A 21,086-nucleotide genomic window follows, 5' to 3' on the forward strand; every position below is an offset into this window, starting at 1 on the left:
GGCTAGCTTCACAATAACAGAAGTTTGACTTGATTGACGCGGGAATGTTCCCAGTTAGCCTAGCGTTCAGCAAGGAGGCTGCAGCGCTGCATTATGGGATCTGTAGTTTGTATATTATTAGCGCCTCATATCGCCGGGCCATGCATAACAATAATAATACATCTATATATAATGATCTCGCGGGCCGGATATAAATGTACGCCAGGCCGGAGGTGGCCCGCGGGCCTTGACTTTGACACATGTGCTTTAATAGATTATCACAGACGGGTATATGTCAAAGTTAATTTAGAAAGCTGTTTTTAAACTACTTCAAGTTTTTTACTGGCAGCGAATAATCACATCTGTTGTCCTTTGGGCTCAAAAATGACCCCGTCTGGTTTGACTATTTATAAAGGAAAGGTATAAAATATCATTCATCTCTGTGTTTCAAGGTTTAATTCAACTTTATTCCAACTCATTACATGACATTTTTCTATGTTTTGGCATGGTAGGACACCAGGGCATGGGTCTTAGTGAAGGCAAACTTTCATGAGAAGGCGTGTCCATATTTGACGCAAGTGCAGAGGGAAGCTCAGGGAAGCTTTATTCCTCTGTACTGGTCCCATCATGGACAGCTTTCTTTTCTGCAGTTGCAGGCCAAGGGCATATGAAGTAAACAAGTTGTTACAGGTGATTGTTTTCTTTTGGAAACCTTCTGTAATGTTAGGGACAACTTGCGTGCCCTGACTGCAGGCCAGATAGTTTGCCATCGTACACTATCATGTTCCATGTACAGCTGTACCTGGCATCACATACTGCCCATGTTTTTATCTCATAGTTCCCTGGTTTACTTGGGATGTTCTGTTGGAATGGACAGAGTCCTCTGAAGGGGACTTGGTGTTCATACACAGTCACATCAGTACCTGGATCTTACATCACAGCAGGAGAAACACCTACTTGTTCCATACACCTCATGGTGTCATGAACGACGATCTTCTATTGTGTCTTTATCATGAAATGATATCACTTTTGGGATTCTATGATTAATCTTGTGTTAGGCACGGTAGCATGAAAACTTCCCTACCAGACTCAGGATGTCATAAACTGGCTGTAGTGACTTTACTGGATAGATGCACGGCAATAAGAATCAACATACCCACCTATGCCTACAGCTGCATTCGATCCATTATTCTTCATCTGTTGTTGTCCCTCCTTGTTTGTCATTGAGTTGGCTGTAGAGCAGGTCATCTACTAATTGGGTGGTTGTTGGTTCAATCTCTGTGTGCTCTAGTCTGGAGTTGGTATCAGAGACCAACTTGGTCTCTGATGCATCCATTGGCATGTGAAAGTTAAAAAGCATAATACATGGTGTATAATGCTTTCAGTACTCGAGTAGAAAAGCAATCGAAGGAGTATGGGACCTGGCATATGTGCTTGGACCCTGGTAGATTGTCCTTCTCTGTGACGCATGAGAGAGTCATGCATCGTCTGTCACTGGGAAGGATAGAAGACCAGATCAATGTTTCCTCACATTACTGCAAATATTTCTATGTCTCAGCTGACTCCTCTTTCTTGCTTGATTCTTTGTCTTCATCATAATTGAAATGGATGATGTGTAGTCCTCTGACACATCTTCTATTTCAGTTTCACATTCTGAAAATTCAAGAAACTTCAAGAAGCCCAGTCACTTTCTTTCCAAGTTCCTTAGACTACCATGTCCTGCATGCCTGAGAACCTACTTGAACATAGTTCAGATTCTTCCTCATCATCACTTTCCTTCACTTCATACCCTTCTTCCACTTCTGTGGGTGGGTGATGTGGGAGCTTCTTCAGAGAAAGGGTAGCATGTGGTCTAAATATTGGCAATATTTTCTTTATCTTCTAATCCTGGATCCTCCTGATCATTGATTCTTCCTCATTATATTAGAGGACAATATGTGCATTGTTCTACTGGTCATTCCTTTCCACAACATGGTAAAAAAATTACTTTTTTCATACTTCGTGTGTATATTATTGTAGGGTCTACCTTACAATATAAAGCACCTTGAGGCAACTGTTGTTGTGATTTGGCGCTGTATAAATAAAATTGAATTGAACTGAATGTAGAGCACCTGCCTCCTCATTGTGTTGCCTGTTGTTGTTGTTGTTATGACCATTGCTTGACCCCACACATCAGTGATCCAAGATCAAAGATGTTTGAAAGCAGTATGGTGTGACAATGTGGCGCTTTACAACACTTTGTATTTTGGGGTCGTTTTTGACCCCTGAGGACAACAGGTGTTAGTAAATCCAATAAAAACCCCATAAATAAATCAAATTACTTAAAACTTATACCAATCATGCATAGCATAGTACTGAAAAACTCCTGTTATTTTCAGACCATTTGATGAATAAAAAACACATTTTTGATTGCGAAAGATTTCTTTTCGGGTCAAAAATGACCCGAGGACAACACAAGGGTTAAGCCTAAGACTGGTTGGAAAGTCTTGGGGCTTCATACGGATTTTTCCAGACAAAAACTGCCCAAAGATGTCAGTTTTAATGGTAAAGGTTCCTGACCACTGAGTACTGACAATCAATCATGTGGCTTGCCTTAGAGATACACAGATGAGGTCCCGAGCATGAGCAGTGTTGAACTTGAGGTTGTTTTGATGAGCAGTGAAAGGGTCTGAAGTCTCCATGAATAGTAGTGGCCCAAACCAGTGATACTGAAAAAAAGGTATATATGTGTGGTTTAAAACTTAATTGAGAGCTTGACAAAATCTTGAAACTACTTCTTTCTCAAGACTCACTGGTGCCTGTAGCCTACAAGCTTTACAGACTCCAGATAAACTCAAATATAAAACTCGGTCCTGAAATGTGCAATGTGAACCGCATATGCCTTAATTGTATCATAGCAGCCAATTAACCTACTCTGTGTTTTGCATGTACATGCAGCGGGCTTCGCCCTGCATCGCCAAGCAACACAGAAAAGCAGGTTAATAAGGCCGTGAAGCTGCTGACCCGCCTTAAATCCTGCTCGCATGTTATTTGGCCGCTTCAGCGAGGACAGATAAAGAGCTGAGCAGCAGGGCTGCCCACACCGACTTCACAGTAATCACATTACAAAACCTCATTATCCATAGAAGACTACAGGAACAAACAGGCAGAACAACAGAGTAATCACTTTTAAAGTTTTATTCATTACGCTGCAGTTTGACTACAGCATAAGTACAAGCATAAAATCTTTGACTACAACAGCACTTAGAGCAACATTTTTTGATTTTTTTTCTTCTTTTCTGTAAAAGTATTGCAATAACAGACCTTAGGCCTAAAACCTATTACATCACAATTGCTTAAATAAAAAGAGGCAAAAATACACAACAATTTTACCTCTGTGTTTGTGTGTATGTGTGTGTATTTTATATTATATATATATTTTTATAGATATATATAAAATCACACACACATTGTATGGTTACTGAATACAGCCATATATATCTAGATTTGAGCACAGAGGGGGGAGAGGGAGAATCATTTTTGTAAAGAAAGCTAAACGATGTTACAAAACCCATGATGGAAGCAGTCCTATGTTAGCTGTCAAGACTGAGAGAATACCAAACTGTTGACACGATATCGTTGTCATTAAAATCAGGAACAGTAAAAAGAGCTACTTGTGGTCTTGTCAGCAGTCGAGTACACATTTCTGAGAGAGAGAGAGAGAACTGCGAAGAGAGAAATCAAATAAAAGATCAGTCTGAGCCCCAGTTAATTCTTCAAGCTAGTGCAGGAAACGAAAAAGAGAAAGAAAAACTTTTAAATTGAAATTAAAGGAAGAGGAGAGCCGAGCGGCACGCCAGCCAAAGTTACAATAGAGACCATTTCCAAATATAAACTACACAACTGCCACTTATTTGGTGCTTCGAAGAGAACATGGCGCGTTGCTATGTACATCGTCTATAGATAAGAATGAACATGCTCTGCGGTTATTGTACAGTGGAGTTATTTTCAGTACATACTGTAAATAAATGACTGCAGATTAAACATGACTTTTGTTTTAATATACTGTGCCACATATAACATTATAATGTAGAAAATAATTGTGAAAAATAATAGAGGAAACAAACAAAAACAAAAAAAGTGACAGTTTGAACGGCTTTTTCCCCCTCGCTCGTGCCATGCTGGTGCAACTTTCCAAACTGAACCACTAAATGAATTTTTTTTTCCTTTCTTCCCCTCCATTGATGGTTTTCCTCTTTGACAACCATGCAATTAAAAACTAGAGCTGAAATGCCTAAACATCCAGCCGGACCAATAAGCAGAGCCCAGTGTGCTCAGCGAGTTTTTACACTTTGGCAGAATTACAAAAACTAAAAATCAGACGTACAGAGGAGCACATTCTCCTAGATCATGGAGAAGTGCTGACAGTTCTCGTGTGTGTGTGCGCGTGTGTGTGTGCGAGATATATGTTTTCTTAAAAGATCTGTATAATAGAGCTATACATTTGTTAGTTGGTCAAAAGAAAAATCATCAGCCAGTGCCTAAATGATGGCTGGCACTGTGACAGAAGAATCCGATAAACACGTGAATATCGTCTCTCAACAAGGGTCCTTAATCCCGAGGTTCTCTCGTCCTCATAACAGACTATTCATAGCAAAATATTATTATTAAGTAGTAATTTGTATTTGTGTTGCAACCATTTTCTAAGCATACTTTGCAAACCACGTTTTCTTATTTAAAAAAAAGAAAAAAAGACAAAGCACATTTTTAACTGTAGGCATTTACAAATTTGATGCTGCCTTCTTAAAATTCTTATATCGTCTATACATTATATTACATTATTCACAACATCTTTTTGTGGTTTCTACCCATTGGGTAGGATATGTGCATAATATATTCAAGTTATATACAGCACCTTACAAACAAACATAAAGAAAGACAGACTACTGAAAAAAGCACCGTTGGAAGTGAGGCACAACGAAGGTGGGAGCTTTTTGAGTGCAAGTGGGTTTCCTATGTCTGCTCCACACGGGTCACATTACTGCTTGGAATGGCTTCAGTGGCTTCTCTAGGAGCGACCGGTCCTGTCTGGCACAATGGCCGGTGAGCAACTGCCGCACTCAAAAAAAAAAAGAAAAGAAAAGAAAAAGTTCAAGGTGGAGCAGCAAGTTTGGAAACAGGCACACTGTTGCTCATTGGGAGGGAGGGTGGGTGGGTGTCGCTAAATTAACAAGAGCTTGAGAACACCCCAGAATCCTAAATGTCGGAGCAGGCTCATCCGTCCATGACTTTAGAGAGAGGAAAAAAAAAAGAAAAAAAACCCCCAAAAGACAGAAAGGATCACTTTTTGGCCGTCCTCGCACTCTGCTTCTCTATTCTGCCAGACAGGCGGCGATGAAGCCACCCTCGCGGATTCCCAGCAGCAGTCTGACTGAGGTGTGGTCTGCTCAAACATGAACGTTAGGCACCTTATTTACTCACATAATAGTAACATGCAAACCTCCTTGTAGAAAACATAAAATTCATCTTTGTATCCTCCATTTACAAGCTATGACTGCGCAGAAAGAACAAGCAGAGAACAAAAAAGAAGAAGGAAAAAAAACGTTAAAAAAACAGGGGAAGAAGATGTGGGGCTGGAGCAGGTCAAAGGCCAAAAGTGTTGGGACAATCTTTGCGAGGTACACACACCTCTGCTCGTCTGAAGTCAAAGTGTTGGAACACAAGGCTTGATGTCTCAATACTTGTGGGTTTGACTGCAAAGGGCCAGATTTCTCTCCTTCTGGTTGATGTGAGGGGGGGTGATACAAAGACTTTGGGCGGGTTGGGGTGAGCATGAGAAGCAGCAGTAGCAACAACAGTAGCAGTAGCAGTAGCAGCAGCAACAGCAATAGCAGCAGCGATGTGATCTCACACACACACACACACACACACACACTACAAAACCTTAGAGTCAGCTGATAACCACTGGGACATTCAAAGACACCGATGCCGACGGGGCTTCTGTTCAGACTGACTGAAACTTTCTTATAAGCGACTCATGAGTGTGGAAGGAGGGGGACAAACATACATGAAGAACCACTTCCTGCTTCCACCTCAGCTGTTTGGCATGATGCCATCAAACCCTGCTGCACTCGTCCAATAATCACCCGTGTTCATCTGGCAGCAGCAGATGTTCTACACCGACACATTTCATTTCATACTACAGAGGTTTGTGTATTCGTCATACGAGACATCAAGTTTTTCTCTGTTTTGCGCTGACAAGGAGTGATAAAAGATGTTCAGCCTGGTGTTACTTTTTTCTTGTCAACAAATCCCATGAAAAGATTCGTAAGTACTGCGTGTTCCCAGTGCACCCTGGGATTCAGTGTAAAATGTTACAAACCCAACACAGCCTAATGGAAATCATTTAAATGAGTACAGTTTAAACAAGATTATATCAAATGATCAGACTACATTTTTCACGTCTCGCTTAAATTTGATCCTAGCAGCTCATCCCACAGGTATGAGAAGCACGGTCTTGCTGAAATAAGCAGAGGCTTCACTGAAAGATCATCAGGGTGGGACCACATGTTGCTCCATCACCCAGCATTAATGAGGGTTTCATCTGGCACGAGCGTGGGCACAGACACGTTTTCCCTTGCAGTCTTCAGAGTATCGTATCACTAACTGTCTTTAGAGAAGGACGATCCTTTCTAATCAAAGATGCTGTTGCTGTTGCCAGTTAGCTGTTAAACATCCTGCAACTTCTTCAGCTTTTCTGAAACATCCTGGCAACAAATTCACACATTTTCCTGAAACAAAAAAGGATCTGCAAACGTGTTATTGTTAGCATGTTATTCCCATGAGCTCGACTGTGGCTGAATAACAGTGAGTCGCACTGGAAAGCATGTTCCTTCATTACCAGCACGCAGCCGTTTACATGGATATGGACTCACACAGCCTTCCTGTGGGTGCTAGTGCCCACTAGAGCACCAAATGTGTTTGAGCTAAAAATAGTCCTCAACCAGTCCAAATCTAACTAGAGCCACGTGTGCAGCGTCCAGGTGCTGCACCCACCTCCCTGTGAGCCTCACGCTGAAAAACACTGGTTGGATATTTTTATTTTTTATTTATTTTTTTTTAAAAAGGTCCACTAACAGACCTGTCATAATGACTCCCACGTACAGAGCTTTAAAATCGTGACAACAGTGGACTGTGAAAACGATTGCTCTTCGACGATGAATTTTGGCATTAACAAGAAACACACTAATTTAACCTTGAGCCAAATGCTTCTTTTAAATATTGTGTCTCTTCAGCAGAAATGAATGGAACTGGTGCTTGAGTGCCGAGTGCTACAGACGGGGTGAGGAGGTCACAAAGTATTTAGACACTTTCATGGGATTTGCTGAGAGTAGGAAAAACATCAAATTCATACAGCCTTGTCCTCTGATCTTGAAAAGAAAGCAGAGCTTTCGTTTTTCAAAGATTTAATACATAGAGGAACTATAAAGACTGCACTTCACTCGGAAAACAAGCATGTCCCGCGTGCACGCCGACGTGCTGAGGCTGTACTGCTAGCACGCCTGGAACCAGTACATAGTATGGAACAGACTCACATCATCATCATCATCCCAGCTGGGCTTTTCCTTTTTGGGGTTTGCTGGATGCGTCCACTTTGTTTTAGGCTCACTGTGATGTCACCTCTGTACTGTGACAATCAAACATGGAGCATTTCTGCCTTTTTAAGAAAGACACTCGACTGTATCCCGATGTAAGCTGAACTGAAGCTGTGTTAAAGAAGTAATATGTCCTTGAATGTTTAAACTGAAAGGAGTCAGTTAATAAATCATTCAGTTACAATCACACACACAAACACACACACACACACACACACAAAACTCCTGCAGGAGCATTAAGTGCTTTTCTGTGTTGTTAAAAGGTCTGACCAACAAACGCACACGTGTACACACTTATACAGCGAGGAGAGGGCTGCACCAGCACGCTGCCGAATGAGAACTCCACTCCAGTCTCCACTTTAAAGGGCTCGGCGGACTCTGCATCATTTGATCGCACTTTTTCTGCACACGGATGGATGGAAGGAGTGATGATGAACAGTGTTTACCGGAGACACACAGTTAGAAAAGGGGGGAGGGGGACTGGTGCAAACAGGAAAGAGAGACAGATAAAGCGCAAGAGCAGAGGAGAAGGCAACGATGAGCAGAGAAAAAGGCTAGATTTTCAAAAAGGTTTTTTTTTTCTGTGTTTCTTTTACAAAAAGGAGCCTCCCATAGCCCTTTGACTTTGACCACAGACAATTTTCCTTCAAAAACCTGATCTCTGTGCTGACAGACGCAGACAGGAATCTTCACTTTGTGTCATTCTTTTGTGGCTTTAGAAACGTGAAGACGGAGAGTCGAGCCTTCTTTTTTTTCCCCTCCTTCTTCTTCTTCACATATTTTGTGTTTTTCTGTGTGGGTTCGAGTTCAGTGTGGTGGCTGTTGGCAGAATGCACTGTGCAAGATGTCTGAGACGAGCATTTGGGGAAGGGCGGTGGACCTGGATGCAGGGAAGGGGGGCGAGAGGAAACATCAGGTACTCAGCAGTCGGGGTAGATTTGAAATGAGAAGAATCTGCTCTGACCACGCTGCTAGACAGACCCTCCTTAACAGGGGTTGAGGGCTTTTTTTTTTTTTTAACTTGATATCAAAACAGCTGGGCTGATATCTCACAAATCTGAGCCTGGATCCCACTGAATCCAGCCAAGCTGTGTTTAGGACTCTAATCTTTGCTCACTTCCTCTGGTGGTTTGTTATAACACGCCATCAATCCAGCAGCTGCTCATGAGGCAGATTACCCCCCCACCCCTCCCCATGATGTGAACGCAGACATGAAGCAGTACAGGTTATTCTCTTACTAAGTCTCACTGTGCCTGTGGTGTAAGCAGACAGAGATGTTTAGGCTGGGTACAAGGATTTCTTGCGGTTTTCAAAAAAGGAAGGACATAAGCTTATAATACTTGTTTGTTTTTTTGTTGGTTTTTTTGTTGTTGTTGTTGGGTTTTTTGTTTTGTTTTTTTGTTTTTGCTCCCAACTGTTTAAAACAACTTTGGAGCCAAAGTTCAGTCAGTCAATCAGTCCATTCACAAAAAGGCCAAAAAACAAACAAACAAAACAGAAAATTAAAAACATCACTGTTATAACATAACATCATTTCCCTCTTCTCTTTTACAACAAAAAGATAGTGCAACTTTGAGATAACGTTTCTTTTGTGTTTTCAATGTTAAAACAAGTCATTCCCCCCCCCCTTTGTTTTGCTTCCTTGTGAACCTTGGCACTAAGATTTGGGTTTGTGAGTCTCTTGTTTCGTTGTGTTCTCTGTAAAGTCCTTGATTCTCAGTTCTCGCTTTGTGCACAGATCCCGGTCCAAAAACAGAAAAACAATGAAGAAAGAAGAAAAACAACAAACCGTCCCCCCCAAAACTGATCCCTCCTCAGTTCCTGGGGACAGCGGCATCACCACCGGGGGGAGTGGGGGGGTGAAAGAGAAAACTGTTTCAATCTGTGCTAGCAGTGTGGTTCTTTCTTAAAATAAGGAGGAAAAAAAAGTCTGGACACAGTGCGTACATCCTGTCGCAGCAGTGCTAGCGCGTGGATGAAATGAAATCAGTTGTTGGTTCCTCTCTTTGCTCGTTTCTGTAGCTAAAGTTGGTGTGTTTGTGCATGGGAGTGTGGAGAGAGGACGTGAGAGACAGAGCGATAAGAGAGACCCCGTCTTACAGGAGGTCTGGGGTGAACGAGAGACACAGATCTCAGTCTGGGGTGGGTGGCCCTACCTCTCCCCTCCCTGTTTCTTCACACCAAGTCCTCTGGTTGGCCGTCCTTGGCCTTGGCAGGTACAATTGTGCTTTCTGATTGGCTCTGCTGCTGGATTGTCCTGCTCCCCAGCCCCCCTGGCCTCCCCACCCTCTGGTTATTGCTGTGCTGGTGTAGAAAGAATGCTGAGCCAGGGTAGTGGCCTATCACCTCGCTGTATGCTGGCGGGGGCCCCTCCATACGCCCGTGGCTGCTGGAGTTGGCGGCACTGATGCCCGAGTTACTGCTGGGCGGCCTCGGGCCACCACCCCCCATCCCCGCCCCTCCTCCCCCTACCCCTCCTAGACTCCCGCCTCCTCCCATGTCGATCAAGTCACTGTCGTAGATGGTCCGGTTGGGCGGTGCCCTCACCGACTCGCGGTTCAGCTCCATCTGCTGCTCGGGGTCACGGAGCTGGAGGGTGCAGGGTCCCTGGTACGGCGGTGGTTCCTCCCCGTCCGACAGAGAGATGGTGGGCGGCAGGTCAATCTGATGCTGCAGGTAGGGGTAGGTGGGCTGGAAGCGGCTGAAGCGGTCACGCTGCATGAAGGAGGGAGCGGTGAAGTGATCCCTCGCCTGCGGAGCATATAACACCTGAGAGACAGAGCGAGACAGAGGAGTGAATGAGCTGGGACATGCACGAGGAGAGGACAAAGATAAAAGGTTGGTTGTGAGCTGGCTGGCATCAACAGGAAATCGATCAGTCTTAATACCAGTATCTTTCTGATACACATACAACGTGAAAATGACCAAACACTCAAACTGATGTTCAGTGCAATGAACTCAGAGTCACTGTTTTATCTACAAAACTTCTGTTTGAGTTTTTGGGAATAATTCATCTTGAGAGCAGCTCATCGTTAAAAATCGTTTTTTCTTTTTTAAAAATCATTTTCATGACCAGTCACCCTTGTGAGTTAATGACACTGTAGCAGCAAAAACTACTGATCACGTCTGGCCTGCAAACCAAAATCCAAATCTATCAAACGAGCAATGAGGCTGGAAGCAACAAGTGTTTCTCATTTTATTTGTCAAGTGACTTATCTGTGATTATTCATCCATCCCAATTCATTACCTGTAATTTTTAGAGTCATACCCAGAGTCTATTAACAGTTTAGCAGTTCTGACCTTACCCTGTACACAGCCTTTATTTGATATTTATTCTGTTTTGGTCACAGTGTAAACCAGTTATAGCCTCACAGCAAGTCACATGATGCTTTCTGCATAACAATCATTTCTGTATACGCTGATTTCACGCAAGCTTTTCCTGGGAGACGAGCCTCCGTACAGTGAAGTATGGTTACCATGCTGCATATTTAAAATGAATGATGTCCTGGTGCAGCAACAGCACACGCCAGCGTGCCACCAATTAGCTGTGACAGACATTACAATGTAATTACAGTAAAGAGGAAGAAAGGAGCCCGCACTCAAACAGAAAAACATTCAGCACACCGGTTCATCCACCAGCTTTTGTCAGAGATCTTCACCTCAATTAACTCTTTAGACTGTGACGGCATGATCCATTTCTTCATTTCTCACATTTCTATCCAATTCCACACATTTCCACTGTGTCGAGTCATTATCAGAGGGAACCCATTTCAATTAGTGACTGCGGCTCTAATAGCCAACCCCCACTGACAAGGCAGTCTGGGTGGAGAGAACAACAGACGGGGGAGGGAGGGGGGTTTTAGAGGATCAGGGCAATTGAAATGGAGAGACGGAGTGAGGGAAAGAGTGGAACTGAAAGGATTAAAAGGAAAGGCTACTGAGATAAGGAGAGAGAAAGAAAGAGCACAGAAATGAAAGGAGGAGAAGAAAGAGGCAGGGAGATAAAAAGCGAGAAGGGAAAAAGAGCTGAAGGCAGAGAGAGAAAGGACAGAGATAGACAAATAGACAGACGGCGGGGGGAGAAAGGTGTGGAGCTGATAGAGGGAGCAGAGCGCAGCAGAGCGGGGCAGCTCTCAGACGTCTGTCTAGACAGTGTCAGGGGAGGTGTTGCTGATTAATGACGCACCAAAAACCATCCAACCCCCCGCCCTGCCACACAAACACTCATTCAGCCCCCATCCCTGTATCCATCAGCCACCCACACTCAGTGGCTGCGTCTCCCTCTGCGTTCGTCTCTCCGTGGCCTTTACCTTCGTTTCCGGGTCTGTCTGGGTGCACACGTCGTTTTTACCTCCTGGGGCACTTTAAATCCGACTTGGTGCTATAAGCCCCTACAAGCCAGTACAGACTGCCAAAGTGCATCCACACTTGCCAGCCAAAACTTTCACACAGCCTCAATATACTATTATCTGCAACTAATCAATACTACCATGTGATTTTCCAGCACTCTTTCAACCCAGCGCGTCTCTTCCAACCCTGACTCGGAAGCTCCTCCATCTGGCATCAACGCAATTAAGAGATCAGATCACCAGTCACAATGAGTATACTGGCATTTGTTTGTGCTTTTGTATTCACGAGTCTTTGAGAACATGCCAATTTTGATCTTGTTTTGGAGTACAGTGCCAGGCATACCCATTGCAACACAGTGTGTGAGCTCCAATTCCTGCACGATCAAATATTTACCAGCAAGCAAAAAAATGCACATGTCAGGCTCTCTGGGCCCTGACTGAACCGCCAAACAATTCTACAAGGGCAAGCGCTGATAAATAAGCCAACAAAGACACAAAGAGAAGCTGAGAGGAAATGGATGTCTTTTATAACGGGGCGAGCAGAGCGTGGAGATTAGACAAAAGCCATCCCTGAGTGGGTTCAGGTCTCCTTTCTCTGTTTTATTCCTTTTAATTACCATTTTTACACACTGCACTTCTCTATACCGACTCTGAATGCCAAACTGTTAAATGTACTTTTATCATCTATGTTCTTTTCATAGCATTTTAGTTTGATAAAAATGTATGAATTTGGGGGTTTTGTATTTGTTGTGTTTATTTGTAAGGGCTGCAGCTACTTGAAAATAAAATATTCAGCAGCAGAGAGCATGTGATTGTAAGCCTTTAAAGATCACTTAGTTTTTCCACAAGGACAAACACTGAATTAACCCATAACCAGAGCTGCCAATGAGGTTTTTATTAATATTTAAATTGCTTCCCTAAAAATGAGGCGAGAAACTAATTTAGCAGCCTAACCAAATGAACCAAGTCCAGGTGGTCACACTGTGATTCTGACTGAGATGCAGCTGCAATAAATGTGTCAGATTATCAAAATTTATTCAGCCATACGTCGCAGTTAACAATACCTCGACAATCTTCTACACACTCTGCCTACAGACAAAAGCTGTACTGAGGAAGGATACTGTGCTGGGCTGAATATTTGGTGATGTCATCATTGCGCGTTCATAGTTTTTTGTTTGTTTGGAGAGACCATCAGTGTAACTGTGTTCTTTTATTTTTTTAAAAAGTGCTGTTTTATGTGTTCATCGTTTCCTTATAGTTGTGATGCTGACAAGAGTCATTGTCTCCATTTAGTTCTTTATACCTTACTTTGTTAAAGGTTTGAGAATTTCTAAAAGCTCCTGCAATTCAAGGAAAAATTCCTGACAGAAAATGTGTCCAAGGATCACAGCTGTTTCCAGATCCAATGCTCAGAGAGAAAAGGCCAACAACCTTATCACAGTAACTTAACTGGTTAGAGTCTACACACTTAGGAGCCTGCAGACAGCCAAACTAGCAGAAATTTTAGTAAGAACGTGCTGAATCTACTGAAATTCAATATTTGTAAGCATTTTTCATCAAGTTTACATATAACAAGTGTAGCCAAAGCAATACTCAGTTTCATTGTGGAAAAGTGAAGTTTTATTCAGCTGAGCACTCAGCTCCTATAACATGCGGCATTAGCTGAATGTGTTTATCGGGAGTCAGTGTGGTGGTCTTACCTCCGAGGCACCTTGACGAGAGCCGCTGTCTGAAGGCCACAGGCACCCGTCCTGCACATCGAGACACAAACAAAGAGGAAGGCAAAGGTTCAAAAAGTCCCCGGGTGGGTTGAAGATTGTTGTGTTTGTGCTTCAGTGGGATGCTCAGGTTAGCAACAAAAACAACATATTACTAGAGATGCATAAATAGGACTGGTCCAGAATTTAAGATGAGAAAAATACATGTAAAAGAAAATGTAAAAATGGTGTCATCACGTAGTCTGTCCAGGTGAGCAGCTCCCAATATAACAATAAGAATCTGAGCTGACCAAATATATGCCCAGATATCCAGTGCTGGATACTGAGGATGAGTTGGGGCTGGGCTCTAGGGATAATATGTGTAATGCTTTAGAAGTCTGCAGTCATTACTGTTTGCTGTTTGCTGTGTCTGAAAAGGATTTTGATGTGACACCATTAACAAACTTTCTTACTTCACAGCTAAAGAACAAAAAAAGGAGAAGAAGAAGAAGAAAGCATGAATTAAAAAAAAAAAAAAAAAAAAAAAAAGTAACAACTTAATGAGGACACAAAAGATGAAACAGCAGCACTGAGAAATGCCTGATGGCTTCAAACCCAAAATTCTGCCCTGTTTGAGAGCACAACAAAAGACAGAAGGCTCCATCTTAAAAATAGGCAGGATAAAAGCTACAACAAATAAACACAACTGTCAAATAATTGCAGTTTCCCCTTCATCTACACTTGACTGGAGGATCTTTTCTCAGACAGCACAGTCAACAACATTTAGCTGTTTTTTTTTTTGTTGTTGTTTGAGGGGGGGGGGGGGGGGGGCAACATGAGAAGCATAAACATGCATAAATACTGTTTATTCATGCATCGTTTAGGGGTAAAGGCCATCAGCTATTCTTCCAATTTGCATTCAGTGGGCTTGTTGCTTTCTGATGTTGCTTTGTACCTCGCTTTGATTGAATGATACACAGCACAGAGTGGCAGGAGAAATCAAAAAGCAGAGCTTATTAGCTGAACACTAATATTCAAATTATTGGTAACAGTACACCAAAGCTGACAAATCATTAGGCTGAATATGTTTATGGATCCATAATGCATCATGTTTTGAGCCTGAGTCTATTTCAACGCACGTAAATAAACTGTGTGTGTGTATGTGCATGTGTGTTTGTCCCAGAGTGTACATGTCAGTACGGGGCAGAGCGGCTGCTGTCTAGACGGCGCTGTAGTGAATTAAACATCAAGGCCTGACAGAGTCTGGCTCTGAAGAAACCAATTCAGCAAGTTCATCTAACAGACGCGCGCGAAGCCGTTACCTCGCTGAAACTGGGACAGAAACTCAGACTGGGATAAAAGGATTCATTTAGCTCAGCACAGCTTTACTGGGAACATACTGGTAAGCTATGTTTGTCCTGCTGCAGAAATACAGAAATGTACTGTCACAATGACTAGGCAGGGGACATTCAGTGAGAACAGATGAACACACATGCGCGCGCACACACACACCAGTTTAGATCAAAATGTTACTGGCATGGATGCTGGGAGAACAGTGCCGTCTGAGCCACTCAACACAAGCAACACAAACAAACAGTCTCTTTTTAGCTCTCCCTTTCTTTCTCTGTTTCTCAAACACCCACCCGCCCACAAACCCACCCACCCACACTGACCTGTTGTAGGGCATGGTCATGCCTGCGGGCCTGGCTCTGCCTCGTTATGAAAGACCAGGTGGAGAGCTTGTAGTGGTTGAGCAGGCAGATGATCACCACCACCATCACAGTCATCACAACGATGATGATGATGATCTGAACAAACTCCAGTTCAGCTGCACAAACACATGGAAAGAGAGGAAGAGGATTAGCATCAAACTTTTAGAGATTAAAGGTACTTTAGCAGTTAATGACTACTCTTAATATCAAGTCATTTAAAAAGGAAAAAAAAAAATCACGTGGTTTCCAGACAAATCTGCATCATCTCCAAAACACCCAATACATTTTCTAAGAGCACAAACAGACCGACTGACATATTTAATTTTGTCCAATAAACACTTTAAAGCAATTCAAATTTAACTCACATGCAGGGAAATAAGATTTGTGAATGTTTCACAAACATCTTAAAAACTGCCTTCAAGTGAAAATCACATTATCTGATCATCACTTGCTTATTTACAGGGGTGAGGGGGATCTGAGGAAGTACATCTGGGATGATCTTAAATTTGGTATATGATTAGTTTTGCTGACCAACAACACAGGTGACATCATTAAAGTCTCCTGCTGACTGGTTGCGACAAAATGACAAAGATGCTCATTGGGTGTACTACACATCATTACGCAGACAATAGTATGGAGGACAAATCACAGTGGCAAGTGGATCAGCATCGTGATAGAAGGATAAAAAAAAATTAAGATCAGCACTTCCTGTTAGAGTTTCAGAATTAAACAGAAAGCTTTATTTAGTAATGAGAGGATTTGTATTCAGGAAACAATGTTCATCACCTGATCATCTAAGGCCTTGAGCACAAATGAGATTTAGACTGCCTGCAGTGGTTCTACCCCAAAATATCATCAAATGATCTTTGAGCCAGATTGTAGATCCCCAATTAGCCTTTTGAAAATAACACTAATTTTCCTTACATTTATGTGAGCACTGAGAGATGTAGCAGAGATAGTGAACACCTCCATTTGCATTTTAAAAGCGATATAAACGGCACCATCCTCACACTAAACAGCTGAATCCAGGATTAGGATATTTGCAGGCCTTTTAAAGTCATTTATTTTCGCTCTAAAATGAAGACAGGTTGAAATTTGACTGAACTACTTCAGTTTGAGAATCCTAAAAGTCACATTAATCATTCTTCGTCAAATCTGTGCTGTTAAAAAAGCAGATTTAAAGCAAAGTGATAACAGGCCAGTTTCATAACTAAGATAATCTCTGCTGATGGAGATCAACTCCAGAACACCCGGTAAGAGGACCAGTGATTTGAACCACGACTGAGCTGCTCTAATGTGTGTTCGCCAGCAGAGAGCAGCACAGGTCAATCTCCAAGTGGCTAAGTGTATGTGTGATTTACACAGTATATGAATATATGTGTGTCTGCCTGAGGAATCTACAGAGAAAAGCTTCAAATCACAAAAAAGATGAGTGTTGAGACAGTGTGTGCCGTCTGTCCCAGAACACAGTAGTTCCTTTGTGGAGACACTGAATAACTGTGGTGTTCTGTTCTGTGACACACAGCCACACACACACACGAGCATCAGAGCTGATGTAGTATGACCTCCCAGATCAGGGCACCACCGGGAGACACAATGATCGGCGCTTTTCACTTACGTCTGCCTCCCGTCTCTTGTTCATTGTTTCATGCTCTCTTGCTCGTCTTTGAACCCTGCCTGCATCTCAGCTCACCTGCCATCACTTTCTCCATCTTTCCTCTAACCCTATCCATGCATCCTCCTCTCCCTCGCCTACACGCCTCTTCTTGCAGTCTTTCAACTCTTCTTGTCTTTATCGATCTCTTTGCAATCTTCCCTCACCCACCATCATTCATTCCCTACATTTCCCTCATTCTTTGTCATCTCCTACTTTGGTTCTGTCCCTTCTTTCTCTTCCACCCCGTCTCTGCTCCCTGCCAGCCTCCCTGTCTGCAGTGTGACACTCTTTTGTTGTGTGTTGTTGGTTTGTTCTGAGTAGGAGTCTTGACCTTGTCCGGTCTTGGCACTCAGTCTGACCTCTGACTCACACGCTTGCTCACTGCTGGACATCCAGTACACTGTGTGTGTGCGTGTTCTGTACGAACAATGACACAATGTACGCTCTGCTATTTCAGCCACAATGCCTCAATTCTGGCGAAACCCCCCCCCCCCCCCAAAAGCTCTATGCAATCTGAGGAGCACATTACCCACAATGCAGCTGGACAGCTTTTGACATGGCAAGGGTAGACCGGGTGAAAAAAAGTAAGCAGAGTGTTAAAATCCAAAAACAAGAAGAAATGGAAAGTATTCAGTAACAGAATATCTTGTGAATTCTTTGAAATTAGGAGCACAGAAGGAGACAACCAGAAATAAAAGAGAGCTAGTTAAAGCCAGCCTATCTCAGGCTTCCCTGCCTAATAATCCTCCCTGGCTTATTTGTCTGCAATATGGTGGTTTAGAGTCGAAGCTGGGCTGAAATGCAAAACCCACCCAAACCTGCCTCTGCTTTACCACAGCAGCCACAGGGCGGGGCAGGAGTGAGAGGAACAAGGCCAACTAGAAAAAACCACAGTGAATGGGGGTGGGGTGGGGGGGGGGGGGGGGGGTTAAGAAAAACTGTGGGAAGGAATGAAACCTAAACCAGCAAAACCAACCGACATTAACCACCAAAGAGCAAAGAGGTGGGTACTGCAACCAACGGTGACAGACAAGCTCCACAACTTCCCCTCTGAGATGAAAGTGAGGTGGTGAAGTGAGCTCAGATGAATTTAATAGTATAATTCAGCAAATTTACCTCATTAAACAGCCTTCTCAAACTATTTAATTGACACATTCAATAACAATCTTAATGGAAAATCATGACCCACCCCTCTCACATCAGACATTTGAAACTAAGGTATTAAGCTCTTGATCGCAGTGTGAGTCACCTAATATTTAACAGGCAAGAGTAAGGGGAGTGCTGAGAGTCGAGATGAAGGGTGGAAACTGGTGCTTAAAAAAAAAAAAAAAAAATCTCCTAGTAACATAGCATCATGGAGGAAGCCTGTGGCAAGGAGCGACAAACCAAACCTTACAGCCCATCTCAGCTCAAAGACCTCGTATCATATTATACCAGTACAGCAGGAAGCCTGGCCTACTTGTGGTTGTTAGAGTTTCCAAAAGTCAAATGGGTGGCAGAGCCTTCAGCTGTCAGGTGATCTCATATGGAACCAGCTCCTAGTTTGGGTGACGGGGACACCCATCTATTCAAATTCTCCTTTTGGATAAAACCAACTTGTATACCTCGCTCAGGGAACCTTCTCTGAGGTAGTTCTGCTGGAGGTCTCTGTTAAAAGGGAGTTCTTCCTCCTCACTGTCTTTAAGTGCTTGCTCATACCTCATTCTTGTTGTACCTTGCAATATAAAACTGCCTGAAACTGGTGCTATATTAATACAGTTCAGTTGTACTGAGCCTTGTTGAAGTCTGGTGGACCCCTGCTTTAAATCATGGGGCAACATGAACATCTGTATCAATTCATTTAACTTCTGTCAAGGTATTTTACTCTAAAGTACAGCTTCTTTGTGGTAAGAGGTTTCATACCAAGAATATATGTACAAGATTTAATAAAGTAAGAAAAAAACAAACAAAAAAAAACCAACCAGAAGACACTCCCACTCCCCAGTTTGTGCGCATCAGCTCACTGTGAAATAAAGCAGTGTGTCAGAAAGTTAAGTTGTTGGGCTGCCTGCTTTACTTTGGAGCTTCATCCAGTTACCAGCCTGGGCCTGTGCTTTCACCACAGCAGCCACAGGGAGGGGAAGGAGGAGGCTTTCAATCAGAGAGAAGCATTCTGGGAAACCAAGTCGACCAGGCCCTCCTGTAAGCCAGCTGGATAAATATCACATACTCTGCCTTCTGCTGTTGTAAAAGCGGCACAAAGCCGACGCCTGACTCAAAGCTAGTGTACTTCTTCTGAAGTGCACAGGCGGGGATGTTTTCACAGCTCAAGTTCATGTTTTTACAGTTCAAGCAAAATAAAAAAGTACAGCGGCTGTAGTTAATGGCCTCTTCTCTAAACGCCAGGGAGGAAGGAAGCCAGAGGAGGAGTTGAGAAGAGAGGAAGGAAGTGCGGGGAGGAGAAAAGACTGGGGGGGGTATCCTCCCTGAACCCAGTATCCACCCGAGTTCAGAGGCTCCAGAACAGAGCGTACAGCACAGTCTCGCTCACAGGCCAGAGAACAGTGTGTGCTGGCAGTCTGCATTACCAGCACCAGCCTGATGTTATTACTACAGTAATCCACTTGTCAAAACAATATCAGCCCGGCGTCTGCAAAAACCCTTATTCCTTCAGCAGGATGAATCACTTGCATTACAAGCCAGCCGTCCTGTCGTTTTTTTTCCTGCTGCGGTGACGAGAGAGGCCATCGAGTTTATTCAAATCATGTCAAAGTGACCATGCTGCACAGCACCGAGCTTAACACATCTGTTCGGGCACTGGCTGTTTTTACACAGCACAGCTTTGTCGACAAAAGGGAAACATCAAAAAAACAAAAAAACAAAAACATACTGTACATACAAGTATACTTTGAGGGTGTTAAAAAAAGTAATTCAAAGCCAATTTTAAAGCAAGAATTCTCACTACCAGAAGGCAAGTAGAGTTTTTTAAAAACATGATTATGGCAGCAAATATAGCAAAACTAATCTATATTCTACTGAAAAGGCCTCTCTGTCAAATGCTATAAATGTTAACTACATAAAGCTTAAAACAGTCTTCTTCAGGCTTTTGTTTTTTTTAACTGAAGCCGAATTTCATGAGTCAGGAAGTGACTCAGAAGAAGATAACAAATCAAGTAGCGCTTACAGTAACAATTATGTCTATGAGAGGTCAAAGCTTTATCGTTTACATTGAAGAACATAAATGATTTTTTTTCTTAAAAAAAAACTTTATTTTAACAGTGAACAGTAATGGGGTGATGGGACATGAGGAAGGAGAGAAGGAATGATGTAGTTGGACTTGACATGAACCCAAACATAGAGGATTTCAGTACTTGGCAGATTCTGTGCTACAGGCAAAAAGCCAAACACTAAAAGAGAGGGTAAACAGCTTGGAGAGAGAGAGAGTGCGCACACACACACACACACACTAACCCAGTGACAGTGCTGTAACCTGTGTGTGTATGCATAGTGGATCGGGGAGGCAGCAGGAGGTCAGACAGTTCAGCTGACCTGTTGGTGAAAGAAGCTGTCAGATGCACAGCAGACGACTGCGCCACTATCAGTGGCCAACACTGCTTTAAGACACACTGTTTGAGAATAGCGATCAATTCGCTTTATTCCCCCAAAGAAATGGCTGCCCATGTCACAAATCCCTTTGTTTGTTTGTTTTAAACCACAGTAAAAACATTGCTGCGGCTGTGAACAGACTCCACTGAGAGCCTGTTTCATGTGTCTGTCTCTGTACAGTACACGGGATTAGACCGTTTCAATGCACACGTCTATGTCTATATAATGTGGCCGAACAACAGCGTGTATATACTGCTGATTCACTCCTGCTGGCAGCAAAAGTTAACACTGAGACGAAAAAAATCACTTGCACGACTAATGAGGGTTTGCGGGCTTACCCTGTTGAGCCTTGAAATGAAAATCAGGCTAATGGCAATCTACAGAGACTGCACAAGCTCAGATGGGGCCTCTAACATTGTTATTGCTCAATAAACTTAACATTTGAGCTCAGATGACCTTAGATGCTTCCGTGA

At 43.0% G+C, this 21,086-nt stretch overlaps 1 protein-coding gene across 2 annotated transcripts in view; it reads right to left on the reverse strand.

The window, feature by feature from the left end:
• Positions 1–3,155: 3,155 nt before the first annotated feature.
• The window catches only part of LOC134635771 (low-density lipoprotein receptor class A domain-containing protein 4-like), a 247,974-nt gene continuing 230,043 nt past the window's right edge, over positions 3,156–21,086 (reverse strand). For both annotated transcript variants that reach the window (XM_063485308.1, XM_063485309.1), the window contains 3 exons: positions 15,333–15,487; positions 13,663–13,713; positions 3,156–10,382 (listed from right to left, as the gene is read on the reverse strand). In XM_063485308.1, coding sequence (XP_063341378.1) covers positions 9,789–10,382; positions 13,663–13,713; positions 15,333–15,487 — 800 coding nt within the window. In that variant the 3' untranslated portion in view covers positions 3,156–9,788. The remainder of the gene's footprint in view (positions 10,383–13,662; positions 13,714–15,332; positions 15,488–21,086) is intronic.

The sequence above is a fragment of the Pelmatolapia mariae genome, linkage group LG10_11, assembly GCF_036321145.2.
Source record: "Pelmatolapia mariae isolate MD_Pm_ZW linkage group LG10_11, Pm_UMD_F_2, whole genome shotgun sequence".
In the NCBI taxonomy this organism is placed as follows: Eukaryota; Metazoa; Chordata; class Actinopteri; order Cichliformes; family Cichlidae; genus Pelmatolapia; species Pelmatolapia mariae.